Source organism: Paramormyrops kingsleyae, chromosome 7, assembly GCF_048594095.1.
Source record: "Paramormyrops kingsleyae isolate MSU_618 chromosome 7, PKINGS_0.4, whole genome shotgun sequence".
Lineage (NCBI taxonomy): Eukaryota > Metazoa > Chordata > Actinopteri > Osteoglossiformes > Mormyridae > Paramormyrops > Paramormyrops kingsleyae.
This window is the reverse complement of record NC_132803.1, coordinates 3,590,416-3,604,518: the sequence shown is the minus strand read 5'-3', so window position 1 is coordinate 3,604,518 and position 14,103 is coordinate 3,590,416. Positions and strand designations below refer to the sequence as shown.

General features: G+C 44.3%; 1 protein-coding gene across 2 annotated transcripts; it reads right to left on the bottom strand.

The window, feature by feature from the left end:
• Window positions 1–3,164: 3,164 nt before the first annotated feature.
• Window positions 3,165–14,060, bottom strand: LOC111861159 (ras association domain-containing protein 2-like). 2 transcript variants are annotated; one of them, XM_023845517.2, is made up of 10 exons: window positions 13,855–14,060; window positions 8,781–8,860; window positions 8,546–8,621; window positions 7,800–7,951; window positions 7,283–7,416; window positions 7,020–7,186; window positions 6,418–6,571; window positions 5,751–5,872; window positions 5,108–5,205; window positions 3,165–4,894 (listed from the first exon to the last, which is right to left on the bottom strand). In XM_023845517.2, the coding sequence occupies exons 2-10, from the start codon at window positions 8,831–8,833 to the stop codon at window positions 4,825–4,827; spliced, it is 1,026 nt and encodes a 341-aa protein (XP_023701285.2). In that variant the 5' UTR covers window positions 8,834–8,860; window positions 13,855–14,060; the 3' UTR covers window positions 3,165–4,824. The 2 variants fall into 2 exon arrangements, with proteins under 2 accessions (XP_023701285.2, XP_023701284.2); XM_023845516.2 differs by lacking the exon at window positions 13,855–14,060 and adding an exon at window positions 12,380–12,899.
• Window positions 14,061–14,103: the final 43 nt, after the last annotated feature.

The window sequence follows — 14,103 nt, the reverse complement described above, 5'->3', positions numbered from 1 at the left end:
CAGTCTTCAACTGTCCAATTTTGGTGAGCTCGTGCAAATTGTAGCCTCTTTTTCCTATTTGTAGTGGAGATGAGTGGTACCCGGTGGGGTCTTCAGCTGTTGTAGCCCATCCGCCTCAAGATTGTGCGTGTTGTGGCTTCACAAATGCTTTGCTGCATACCTCGGTTGTAACGAGTGGTTATTTCAGTCAAAGTTGCTCTTCTATCAGCTTGAATCAGTCGGCCCATTCTCCTCTGACCTCTAGCATCAACAAGGCATTTTCGCCCACAGGACTGTCGCATACTGGATGTTTTTCCCTTTGCACACCATTCTTTGTAAACCCTAGAAATGGTTGTGCGTGAAAATCCCAGTAAATGAGCAGATTGTGAAATACTCAGACCGGCCCGTCTGGCACCAACAACCATGCCACGCTCAAAATTGCTTAAATCACCTTTCTTTCCCATTCTGACATTCAGTTTGGAGTTCAGGAGATTGTCTTGACCAGGACCACACCCCTAAATGCATTGAAGCAACTGCCATGTGATTGGTTGATTAGATAATTGCATTAATGAGAAATTGAACAGGTGTTCCTAATAATCCTTTAGGTGAGTGTATATCTTCTGTCCACTTCCTCAACAAGCGGAATAGAAGTCAAATGTGTATTAATGTTAATCTAGTATGCTGCAAAATAACTAAGCAAAATCTAAACCTACAATTAAGTTTTGCAGTTGTGTTCTAAATATTTAATAATATTACAATATAAATATATAATATTTAATATGATTTTTTTTCTGAAAGGTTCCTTATAAGAAGGTTACTGGACCAAGCAGCAGAAATAATTGGCTTTTAATAGGACTAGTAAGTGTCATTTTGAAATGGCAGAGTAAAATCGCCACATTGTATGTATTTCAGAATAAATTTCAGACAGCAGCAGAAGGCCAGCTGACAAAAGTAGTGTGTTTTTGGCAGATCTATCATGTGCGGAAAAAAGGTACATGTCACCTGTCTGGAAAATTAATTACGCATAGCAGTTTGTACTGGAGTCTCGTGCGTAACGTGACGTTAACCTTTGACAGGTGACCCTTCGCTTTTCCATAAATCGAGATGATGGGCTTGCAGTGTTTGTCTCAAATACCCCGGCATGGTGTAGCGTCTCTATTGTTCCGATCCTCCTGTGTGCCGTGCCCCCTTGCTCACCTCGTGTGGAATCCCCATGTCCCCAGCTGTTTCCAGTCCTGTGATTACTACAGTATGGTATATTTAAGTCCATGTCCGAGTCTGTTTCCCTAGTCCAGTCATTAACGTCAGTAACGTCGTTTCGTGTTTCTGAGTGTGCTTATCCCAATTAGATCCCGTGTTCACCCGACATTCTCTGCTCCGTGCCCCGTGCAGCGTTACACATGGAATCACCCAGCCATAGCAGACTGGTGATAGACCATGAATGTTAGCTATGACGTCTACCAGGAAAGTGCAGCAGATCACCTGAACCTCACAAGCTGAACATCACTTACCTACCTGCTGATATTTGGACATCAAGCTTAATTTGTGTAGAGGGTGTTTAAACTTGGACTCCCAGAGGCTTTTGTTCCTGTCCCTTGTCTTCTGGTTTCTCCTGTGTGTGTTTGTATGTCTAAAATGCTCCGGGATGCCATGTTAGGGAGGCCATTTTATAAAAGCAAAGGCTTGAGATGCGACGTGGTGGCAGGGAGACGCACAGCATAGACCGCTGACTGAGATCCTTAGGAGCCCTGGTGAATGTTTAAAGATTTTGGCAGCTCTCCTCCTCACAAAAATAATTAAAATAAAGTTAAAAAAAAGAAAAATTGCACGTGGCCGTATTTTCGGGTGAATGGCCAACTTGCTGTGGTGAGCATGATTTTACGTACTGTAGTCTTTAGACCAGCGTTTCCCAGCCCGGTCTTTAGGGACACACAGACAGTCCATGTTTTTTCTCCCTTCCAGCTCCCTGACTGCGGATCCCTGAGGGCCGGATTGGGAAACGCTGCTTCAGACGTATACAAGGTCATGCTAGCTATTTATGTGCTTTCAATGCGGATGGGACAGAGATTACTGCGTTGTTTATTTGTATTCATATAAATCCTGGGATTTTATTGGTTCACAGTACATATTGCTTTTTCAAGACCTGATTTCATTAGACGTATACAGGAAAGCACATAACTCACCCAGCAACACATGACAAGAATTTTTTTTCCCTCTGAAATTCAGAATGAAGGGAATATTTACAACAAAGCTTCCTTGTCATCAAATGTGTCCGGGATTCACGACCTTTATGCAGAATCACACAGTGAGATTGACTCAGAAAGAGATACAACAAAGTATGTTTCTATAAAATACTGTATGTGGTGCCACTGTTTGTGGAGAGCAAAAGGAGACACAAAGAATTCCTCAGAAATGCTCGAATACTGGCGAAGACAGAAGCAAACAATCAAAAAAACGACCAAAGTGTGCAGCTTTGTCATAGTGAGACACTGGGAGAGTGTGGATGTTTTGGGGCTAGAAAGGTTGTAGGGCAAACCTGTAATCCATTGGTAAGCATGTAAATTTTTAGCTTAGAGAGGGATACCATGGGCAATGCTCCAGCTCTCTGGGGTTTTGGCATTTTTGAGCAATGCCACCATGGGGTTAATCTTCAGTGTCTGCCCCCTGAATAGCGCGCTGAATAACATGATCCCAAAAACAAAGAAACCTGGACTCCTATAAGCTATTACAGGAGCTTTCCCACCAGAGCTCAGTCTCGACCGGGAACTCTTGTAGCTCCTGGCTACCTTCATGTGTCGCTTTCCCACCCCAGAACAGGAACCGGGACCTTTATGCTAAACACAAAATTTCATACAAAACTACACACCGCCACCGTCAAAATAACTGAGGATGAACAATCCATTTTGTTCGTTACTGGGGGAATCGATTGCGCGGTCTAGAAAAACAGCACAAATCACATCAAAATGGGACACTGCATTTTAATTATATGGCCCAAGACATGTTTATTCATTATTAACTCTGGCCAGCAGAACCATCTTTCATTTCCCACAGAATAAAAAACAATGTAACATTATTCCGCTAATAAGCGTTGGCAAGTTTCACCGACACCGGCGATATTAGACAGAAGTATATTGGTTATCAATCGAATTTTCCAATGCAGAAATATGGAGACGCAAGCAGAAAGGTAATCATTAATGAATTTAATGTGACTGAGATACAAAAATAATTCCATGTGCTCAGGTTTTCCTCTGCTACTCTCTTTTCCGCCCAATACCGCATAACCTCCAAGTAAGCCCCAGTGCTTGTGGTCAACCAATCAGCAAAGTTAATTGTTATAAGCCCTACCTAGTTCCTGGTCAAGAAAAAATAGCTACTCCATACTAGGGACTACAATTGGGCTCAGTTCCTGAAAAAGGTTCATGTGGATGTTATATCTTTTTGCATTGACAACAAAACAGTGGAGTGGAGAACACCTGCGGGTTAAAAGGACAGTCCTGGTTGGAGAACCCCTGGGGGTTAAAAGGACAGTCCTGGTTGGAGAACCCCTAGGGGTTAAAAGGACAGTCCTGGTTGGAGAATCCCTGGGGGTTAAAAGGACAGTCCTGGTTGGAGAACACCTGCGGGTTAAAAGGACAGTCCTGGTTGGAGAACCCCTGGGGGTTAAAAGGACAGTCCTGGTTGGAGGTGCAAAGACACAAATGCCATGCAAGCTGTCAAACAGCTTTCTGCAGCTGTGTATCCCTGTGCTGGATTTCCTCTCTTTCATACACTGACACACACGCTCACACACGCATGGAGTTCCCATCCACACAGCACAGCACAGCACAGCACAGGCACACCATCACCAATCCTCTTCACTACACATCTACTCTGATGTCTCTCATACTCTCTGTAAAAAAAAAACCTTTACAAATTGTGCTTGTCTGAAAAACAAAAAAAAATGTAACCCCCCCCCCCACCCCACACCAAAAAAAAAAAAATCTATATCAGTTAGATCATTTGGGATGAAAAGCAATTTAGGCACTTCATCAGGAACAGGAAAGTGAGCTGATTCAGAGACCCTAACAGGGTATGGTAAAGACGGAAACTGGAGATTGTCTCTGTCCTCCTACTGCAGGATTCTCAAAGCTGATAAAAATTTACATCTGCTCCCGGGTGTCTGTACTTCCTTGTCTTCTTCCTCTTTCAATTTGGTGATGAAACGCTGCAGGACTGGCATCTCAAACTTTATTGAGCCACCTAGAGGTGAAAGTAGGTATTACATGGTCTGTACATTTAAAGCCCTTTGCCACATGGTGATGCCGAACATGGATGGCCTGGTTTGACCCTCCATGATTGCCGTAGCAACAAGACAGCAGAGGAGCTCATTGATCAGTAGCCCAGCGTCGGAAACTTGGCTGGAGGAAGGCTCTCTGCAGCTGTGTGCCTGAGCAACGTGGGTGGGCTGGGCTGTGGTCGCATTTGTGGGAAAGCACGTGGCATTTTGGAAACCTCACGATTACATGACAAGGGCCCTTGGGTGGATTTTGAAATTGTAGGTTTCCTTTCCAGTAGAGATGGTACGGAAAATACTGAAATAAGGAAGCAGCAGCCCAGCAATGAAGCAAGTAAATGAATGTAAGAAAAATAAATTAATTATGACAGCATGGAGAGACTTCCTGTCCTTCCTCCTGAAGTAAGATGCCTTCCATCACACCATAGACTTCCTTTGAGACTACCAAACTCCACGCTCTTTTGGACATGTTGATGCCATCTTTTCTTCGAAAATGGCCAGCATTAACTAACTCCGATCTCCTGCAGATCCACCTGTGCTTGAAACATTTCACGTTGCTTGGCAACCCTGCATCACATGCGTGAAGGACCGTCTGACAGAACCTGCAGCTGCTTCTCGATCAGGCAGCGGAGAGATGAATACCTAAAGCAAGCAGAGAGATTAGAGCTCAGCATGATCTGTGTCTATCACGTCGTTTAAAATGCCTGATCAATGCTTACTGGAGACCCAAAACCAATAATCAGTGAGTGATAAATAGCAAGACTGTTATGCTTTTGTCCCTTTAATGCAACTGAAATGTCGAAAAGCTTGAAGCCACGTTCATATGAATTTTTTCCCATTACAGACATTGAGTACCTGCTCCTGAGTTTCAGAACCTCCCTGTCTTCCTCCTCTTTCAATTTGGTGATGAAACTCTGCAGGACTGGCATCTCAAACTTGATGTACTGAGCCACCTGGAGGTGAACGTAGGTATTACATGGTGTATAAATTTATAGTCTCCAAGTGAAGCATTTTTTTAAAGTTTACACTTATCATTTGAGCTAAAAAAGAAACATTTATTTATACAAAAATTTTTGACAGAAATGCCATTCAAATTATTTAGACTGTCCCCGACTTGCGATTGGGTTCCGTTCGGACAGACAGATTTTACGCAGAAATGGTCATATGTCAGAAAAAGATAATCATACTGGTTTTTATGTCTAAAATGAGACTGGGAGATGCCTGTGAAGCTGGGATGGCCGCACTGCCAAACAGTACATGCCACAGTAGCACACACTAGTTATTGTAGGTACTGCTACCTGAAATTAATGTTTACATACATTTGCTTAATTTTTAAAAAAACGTCAGTCGTATGTGTGAGTTGTCATATGTTTCACAGGTTGTAAGTCGGGGACAGTCTGTATTTGTACGTTTGTATTTGTACATCTACGATTACCCACAGCAAAGAGCTGGATAAGAGCCTGGTGGTCTTAATGTCTGATGATGGTTAATGCCTTACGTCGTAGGGGACCTCCTCTCCCAGGTCCTTCTCCATGAGGAAGATCTTGCTGACCTGCTCACACGGTCCTTGGAGCACACGCACCACCAAAGGGTGGTCGGTGTGTTTCAGCTGCACGCGCTCTGGAACGCGTGTACACACGCGTGCGTAAACATGCACAGATGCAGCACAGTTAATACATGCGTGGAAAAAGTTTTTGAAACTGACCATCAGTGATTAACCTTACAAGACGCATTTAGAATCTATGTACTCCTTGTTTGCAAGGAATGGTGGTTGGGATAATACATACAATATATACAATGGCAAAGTTGTGTCTATAGAAATGGTTAAAATTACCCATGTTCCTGTAATCAAAGAACAAGGTAAGAGAAAAGACCTTAGCAAAGAAAAACACGATGACTGGAATGTATATGAGGGGAGCCCATCTAGAAATAGCTGTAAATTAGAGCATAGAGTCTCCTTTGCATTGAAGCTGTCTGTGATCATGCTTTGTGCATCACTCTGCTTCTCTTTTGCAAAAGAAATAAATCCCCATTGCTCTAGAACCAGGTATCCAGATGACAGATCCGCATCTCCTACGGCACGTGCAGACAAGGAATACATAGAATCTAAACGCGCATGACTTGTGTCTGTAAGTGTAGGTAGACACTGAAGCGGTGGGTCGCACCTCCGCTGGTGTGCACCAGGTAGAGTGCAAAGTCCTCGGGGCTGTTCTCAATCTTGAACTTGTTGAGCAGAACGCGCATCGCCTGCTGCGTGGTCATGCAGCTGTTGATGCGGACGTTGGTGACGGAACCGTAGGCGGGAGTGAAAACTGCCGTCTGCCCCGAGGGGGTGGTGGAGGGTGGCGAGAGAGGGGGAGTGGGGGGGGGGGGGGTGCAGGACAAAGGAGAGAGCAGACATGGGAAGTATATCCACACCCCAAAGAAAAGGACTATAATGACTAGCTGCAAGTATCCTTGGATACCTTGGATAATGAGCTGCTGATTTATGGGTAGGAGTGATTTTTGGGGCAAAGTCTGGTGGCACCTGTATCTAATCACCAAGAACCTAAAATATACCTCTGCATGCCTAGACCGGGCATCTGCAGAACCATCAGCCATCTGGCTGAACCTTATGTAACTTATGTAACCTTATGTAACACACACACACACACACATATATTTAATTTTTGACCATAAAAGTCAAACATTGTCACATTGTATGAATTCTGCTTATAAAACACAAAATAAAATGTGTTTATTTTTTGAATAGGATAGGAAAGCCAACCTTGTGGTTGTAGTAGTGGCCATTGATTGAGAATCGGTGGCGCCTGATTCGTCGCTGGTCGCTAGGCGACCTTCTGGCACCCCGCCTCCAAACCCCTGCATCACTCTTTGTCCTTTGGAGCTGTGGAGAATCTTCCTCCCCCTCACCTGTATCTTTGGGAATTTGGTCTGGTTTGACATTAACAGAAAGACTGAATTAAAATGTTTTATTTTTTAACACTTTATAAAAATCAAAACTGACCTTCAGATTTCAGCATTACATACTTATTTTGTCTAATTCACCATCCTGTTCTGGCGTCTCATCTGTGTCTTTCCTGTTATTCATAATGCAGTCTTGTGATTGGTCCTTTGGGTCTGTCACTTCTTCTGTGGGAGGGGCTTGCTGCGTGGCATCATTACTGGGGAAAGGCATATTATAAAACAGACTACAAAAATGGAGGCCCAAAACCTTTGTTTACATGCCACTTTTATAGAATACATTAAAATTTCTAATTTATTTTGCACACTAAAATGTTACATAATTCTATGTTACTATAAAACTATGTCAATGTTACTACAAATACCAAATGATGGATATTTTTCATGCATTCTGATCTTTCCTCTTAGCATCCTGGATAAAAATCTATTCATCAGTGGACAGATATTTTGATTATTATAATCCTTACACTAATTACTACTTTATGATCATTGTCCTTTTCATTCCCTTAAAGGGCATTAAGAATATCTTTATGAGGCTGTGTCATACGTCCTAAGTGACCTCAGTATTCCAATGCCTTCTGACCTCTGTGTGTCAAGACTACAGCCGGAATGCCAGGACGTGGAAGAGGGCGGCGGTCTGATTGGCTCCTTGTCGTCCTGCATCTGCAGTCTGATTGGCCGCCGTAGACCCCAGGAGACATTGAGCAGACCTTCCACAATCAGCTCCCCCTCCTCCTATGTAAAAGAGAAGATATCATACAATTTGTGATAAAGCAGAAATACTGTCCAGATGCCTTCACTGCCTTGAACATGCCGGAATCCATTTTCAGTTGTTACTTTAACACTTTTTCACACAGAAGGTTAGATATAACCCTCCAGCCCTGTAGACTTGACACAATTTCTTTGACTTATTGATTGAACCATACTGTAAAGTCCATCCGTAAAATAGCTGCATGAGATACCAAAAGGAGTCACTGCAGGAAGAGAAAATGTTCAAAAGTCTAGGCATCTTACTGTGTTACCACACACAAACACACCAAGTAACAAATACACTCATGCATGATACCAATTATAAGGTCCTGCGGTCACTGTTAATACCAATTATCATGCTCTGTGGTCACCATTAACAATTAAACAGAAGCTGGGAGGTGTCATGGAACAGTGCCATAATTTCACAGACATGGAAGGACTGGAAAGCAGAGAGGGACAGGGAGACGGCAGGGAGCAAGACGGAGGCAAACGTTGTACGATGTTTTACGCTGTAATAGGGCAGAGTAGCACAATACGAAGCCATCACTGGAATCCATCAAAGCTCATGGCATTGCTTACCTCCCTGTGTCTGAGCTGCAAGTTCTGCCCCTGGTTGTATAAATTGTACGTCCTGAGATGTGAGAGCAGCATCTCCCTACAAAACAAACACCAGTGCATCATCGCGTCTTAAAGGCTGCTATTGGCTCAGTTTGTCATTTGTTTAGATGGTCCTGACAGTGAAGGTAGCAGCAGTCATTAGCGGTAGGTGGTGTGGACACCATGACTTTGCCAGCTGACGGTTGGGTTGGCTTACTTGCTAACAAACTTGTTCTCTCCAAACTCAACGCAGTCTTGTCCATCATCCATATCGGCCCAGGCAAAGCAGCATGGGGGCTGGGGAGGGATCAGGGACAGTTTATTGCTAATTAGTTATTACAGGCCCAGCAACCTAAAAACCAAGGAAATACACATAAATACTGAGGAGAGCAGTGACACAGGGCCAGTGTCCCAGGGATTGGATCAAGGCATTCAATGACCGGGCAAAAGCGAGATCACAATATGCCCTATCAGCAGAGCAAAAGCAGAACATCCAGACCAACACAGATGCCGAACAGACCAAGTCGCAACATGACAAGCTGAAGCCACGTTACTAGGAAGAGCCAAGGACGAAAAACAGCAGTAAGTCAGGCAGACAGTGTTGCCGTCGCAATTCTTGCTGCACAAATGGCAAATCCTGGCACTAGGTGAGGAACAGCTTGAGACAAAAGATTATCAGGCTACTGTAAGCAAAACTGCCAAAAAAAAAAGCTGAAGAGTAGCTTTTGAAGTCAGAGCCAATATGGGCCCTTCCTCTCAATACACACTGTATAGGGGATGCATTTATTTGGCTTTGATGGAGAGTCTAGTACTGGTTGCACTTCCCTATGCTAACCTGCTGTTCCTCTTGCAGATGCCCACATAGGAAGCAACACTGTCTCATAGACAGCTTCCTCCATCAGAAGTGCCCAATTTAACAGTGGTGCATAAAAACTACACGCTAGTCTTTGAAACACCTAACCTATCTGGGTCCCATCGCACTCCATCTCTTTCCAAAACCAACAGTGCGATGAAATAAAATGTTACAGTATAGTATATATTTTTAAAGAGCAACATACATTCAAACAGTATAAGATTTCAGTAATACTATACCCCGCACATCTGCTCTCAAAATCCCAAATAAGGATGTATACGATTATCTTGTCTTGACAACTGCCATAACTTTACTAGGAGACGATGGAAGCCACACCCACCAAAGCAGACTGAAGCCCCAGTGTGCAATGCTATGAAATATTAAAAACTAATCGAATCACAATGATTAATATTTTAGTGGTTGCAGGAAATCCAGGGCAACCAACAATCCGGACAGACCAGTGTTTGACCTTTTATAACTAGAGCAACCTACTGATCAAGGCGACTTAATTCAGCTGTTATATAAACAATACAGATGTAATATAATTATAAACTACACGTCAGTTATAAATCCAGTGGTACATGTTTCTTTGGGTAAGCTGAAACATAGAACGTTGTTATTTGTACAAAACAGATTAGAATTAAAATGAATTATTACTAATGAGCCAGTAAGTGAATAGTGGATGAAATGGGGAAAAACAAGTGCTGGTGCTCCCCTTGGTATTCAGTACCAGCAGATACTGAGAAGTGCCGGTGCTCCCCTTGGTATTCAGTACCAGCAGATACTGAGAAGTGCCGGTGCTCCTCTTGGTATTCAGTACCAGCAGATACTGAGAAGTGCCGGTGCTCCCCTTGGTATTCAGTACTAGCAGATACTGAGAAGTGCCGGTGCTCCCCTTGGTATTCAGTACTAGCAGATACTGAGAAGTGCCGGTGCTCCCCTTGGTATTCAGTACTAGCAGATACTGAGAAGTGCCGGTGCTCCCCTTGGTATTCAGTACTAGCAGATACTGAGAAGTGCCGGTACTCCCCTTCATATTCAGTACTAGCAGATACTGAGAAGTGCCGGTACTCCCCTTGGTATTCAGTACTAGCAGATACTGAGAAGTGCCGGTACTCCCCTTGGTATTCAGTACTAGCAGATACTGAGAAGTGCCGGTACTCCCGTTGTTATACAGTACTAGCAGATACTGTGAAATGCCGGTACTCCCCTTGGTATTCAGTACTAGCAGATACTGAGACGTGCCGGTACTCCCCTTGGTATTCAGTACTAGCAGATACTGAGAAGTGCCGGTACTCCCCTTGGTATTCAGTACTAGCAGATAATGAGAAGTGCCGGTACTCCCCTTGGTATTCAGTACTAGCAGATACTGAGAAGTGCCGGTACTCCCGTTGTTATACAGTACTAGCAGATACTGCGAAATGCCGGTACTCCCCTTTGTATTCAGTACTAGCAGATACTGAGACGTGCCGGTACTCCCCTTGGTATTCAGTACTAGCAGATACTGAGAAGTGCCGGTACTCCCCTTGGTATTCAGTACTAGCAGATACTGAGAAGTGCCGGTACTCCCCTTGGTATTCAGTACTAGCAGATAATGAGAAGTGCCGGTACTCCCCTTGGTATTCAGTACTAGCAGATACTGAGAAGTGCTGGTACTTTGAAGACGAAAAAAAAAGAGGCTGGTACTGGCCCACTTCAAGCACTGTCCATTTATCTACCATAACCACATATTCAGTACAGGGTGGCTGTGAGCCCGGAGCTATCCCAGAAGGCACAGGGCACAAGATATCCTGGATAGGAGTCCACCAAGAGACGGTGGATTTTGAACCCGTAACCCTGGCAATATGAAGCTACAATGAAAGCCACTGTTCCAACCTGTATGCATCCTAAGTAGCAGCAAAATGGGAAAAAATTAGTATTTTAAGAAAAAATAGAACGGGAATGTTTCCCTGGATCAGAAAAAAAAAATCTCACCATTTTGAGAAAAGCAGGAAGCTGAGGCAATGACACTGTAAGCTTTTATTTGGTGCTGGTTACACGCCTATGTGCTTCAGCTAGTGAGTCTTCATCGGGGCATCAGCTAATTAGCTGCTTTTTTTGCTACTAAGCTTAAAAAAAATATCTGTAAATGGACTCATCAGCGTGGGTCAAACCCTCAGTCAACAGCCCAGCTAAACCTGATTAATTCTGGGGTTGGCTGGAAGTGAGGCAAACGAGGCAGGAGGGGATGGACACCCCCAAGACTAATGATGTGGATCAGGTCTGGCTCCATATGGAGCTCGGTAGAATGGAAAAGGCTGATACCCTCCCCCCCCCCCCATGACAGTGACAGGCCCCCAGGCCCTGTGATCTTTTCTAACTGGATCTGGCGACACGGTTCCTCTTACAAAAAAAGCCTAATTAGACACGGTGACAGTCTGCTTCTGTTCACAAAGGGAGTCTGCAGCCAAGTCTCTGGCGAGCACATGTGGGGCAAATGGAGAAATTCTGGGCTACAGAAATCATGGCAAGGAGCCGCTCTCTGTCCCGCACACGCATATGTACGCCAGTGCAGGCCAGCAGCAAAGATACACTCTTCAAAACTATGTCATAATATCAGGCCACTATAAAATTCAGTGCGTGACTTAAAAAAAAATGTGACAAAAGCAATGAAATATTTATGAAGTGTATCTGTGCATGTGTGAATACGAGATGCACACGTCAAACTAGCAGTAGAGCTTTTTCATTTTTTTTTGCATTTTATCAGAAATTACAAGTGCTGGCAGAGTTTGCTAGGCACTGCTGCAGAAACAGACCTTCCTGCAGCACCATCCCAATACCTAAATAAAGCAGCACCGTCATAGAGAGCTTTGTGGACCAGGCAGACAATTAATCAAGAGGGTTCCCAAACCTGCAAGATCTATACAGGCCTACCTTATTATTATTATTGTGCTATCTCAGTCACCATTTATCAAATTACTTGCCTTCATAATCTTTTAATCTGGCATTCTGTTGCCTTGTATGTCCCCTCATTGCCGGGTCATTCCATCTCATGGGCTCTCTCCTTTGGCTGCTGGAAAGTGGTAAGCTCTTGGTCCTGACACTCCACGAGAACTGGCCACAGAATGCGTTCCTTGTCACTCTTTCCCACATGTTCTTTGTCTCCCCACATCTTTCACTCCAAATTCCTCCTCCTCCTTCTGTCGACACTGTGGCTCCCTTTGTCGCTCTCTGTTTACTTGGTGGTCACTAGTATACTGGACAGTTAACGTGGTTTACATTTTAATTACATCTCCCGGAAATACAGCTGGATACTTTGCCGAGGCGACAGGAACCGCTGGTATCCACATAAATTCCTCTTTCACGCGCCCATACCCCGCTTCTCCTTTTACCTTTTCCCCTTCAGCCGTCTCTTTATCGAGTTCACTCCCTCATCAGGATCGTTTTACAGGAAGCTGTAAACCTTCCTTTAAGTGAAATTATTCTGACCCCCACCGAACCACCACGTTCTCACCCTCAAAAACGTGATTAACAGGTGGCGAGGTTAATCCGTGCGCCTATTGTCGCCATCGTCATAATGCAGGTTCTAAAAACAGGGCCGGATCGGGCACCAAATATAGCGTGCAGTGCTGGGAATAAGACAGTCGGTCCTCTCATTCTGTGTAACACACACCAGCCTCCCACCATCACGTTCAGAAGCGCTGCTGAAAAAGGACCCGCATGCCGTTTGCGAGCCCCGATCGCGACCCGGTGACAGCAAGTTAACAAACCAGACTTCTCAGATACACAGGCAGAAAAAAAAAACTTAACATGAAATTATAAGTCGCTTCCTCGTCAGTAAGAATCGTCTTAACTACTTGTCACAAACATATCTTTATTTATTTGTGCAAATCAGAGCTGGCTGTATGTGAAATCTGCATATATAACAGAAAACTATCAAATACAGGTACGTGAATAGGGCTGTCTCGGTGTGCAGCATACATACATGCTCTGTATCAAACATACAATTTGCGTTTAGTGTTTTTTCCTCCACTGCAATTGTGGGTTTTAGTAAACATGGCGTTTAACTCGTGTGTGTGTGAGATTTTGGGAATTATTTTATCTTTTGCGTTTTTATCACTCCTATTCCCGACGGTCGTGCCCGCATGGCATTCACGAGGGCAAAACCCACAAATGACGCGCTGTCACAACTATAAGGTAGTCAGATAAAGGCATCGATCGCACGGGTCCGGCAATGGATTTGCCATCTTAAAATAGCGACCCACTTAGCCTCCTGTATCAACACGCCTGTCAAGAAGGTTAAAACGAAGCGGTTGCATTCGCTGCTCCTTCTTGCCCAGTACTTTACATCGTTGATAATCCCTGTTTTGCATCTGACACTTTGTTCCGTGCGTGGCTCCGTGTCACTGAGAGATGTCATACGAAACGGACCAGATAAAGGGCAATTGCTTTAACTTACCCTGGATAAGGATCGGATCTTCTCTACCGTTTCGGGTAGCGTGTTTTAATGGGTTGGATAAGATCGGCTAGGTTCGGTTCAGCAGATCGGCTTTGCTGTGTGGTTAAGGAGCGTCGCTCCCCGCCGCTCGCCTGCTTATCGTCCTTAACACACGATCGTCCAATCGGGTGTCGCCTGACGCCCCTTCGTGCCACCACCCATCAGGAGCGGCACGCAACCAAAGCCGCACTTGGCAGCTTTTAATACAGG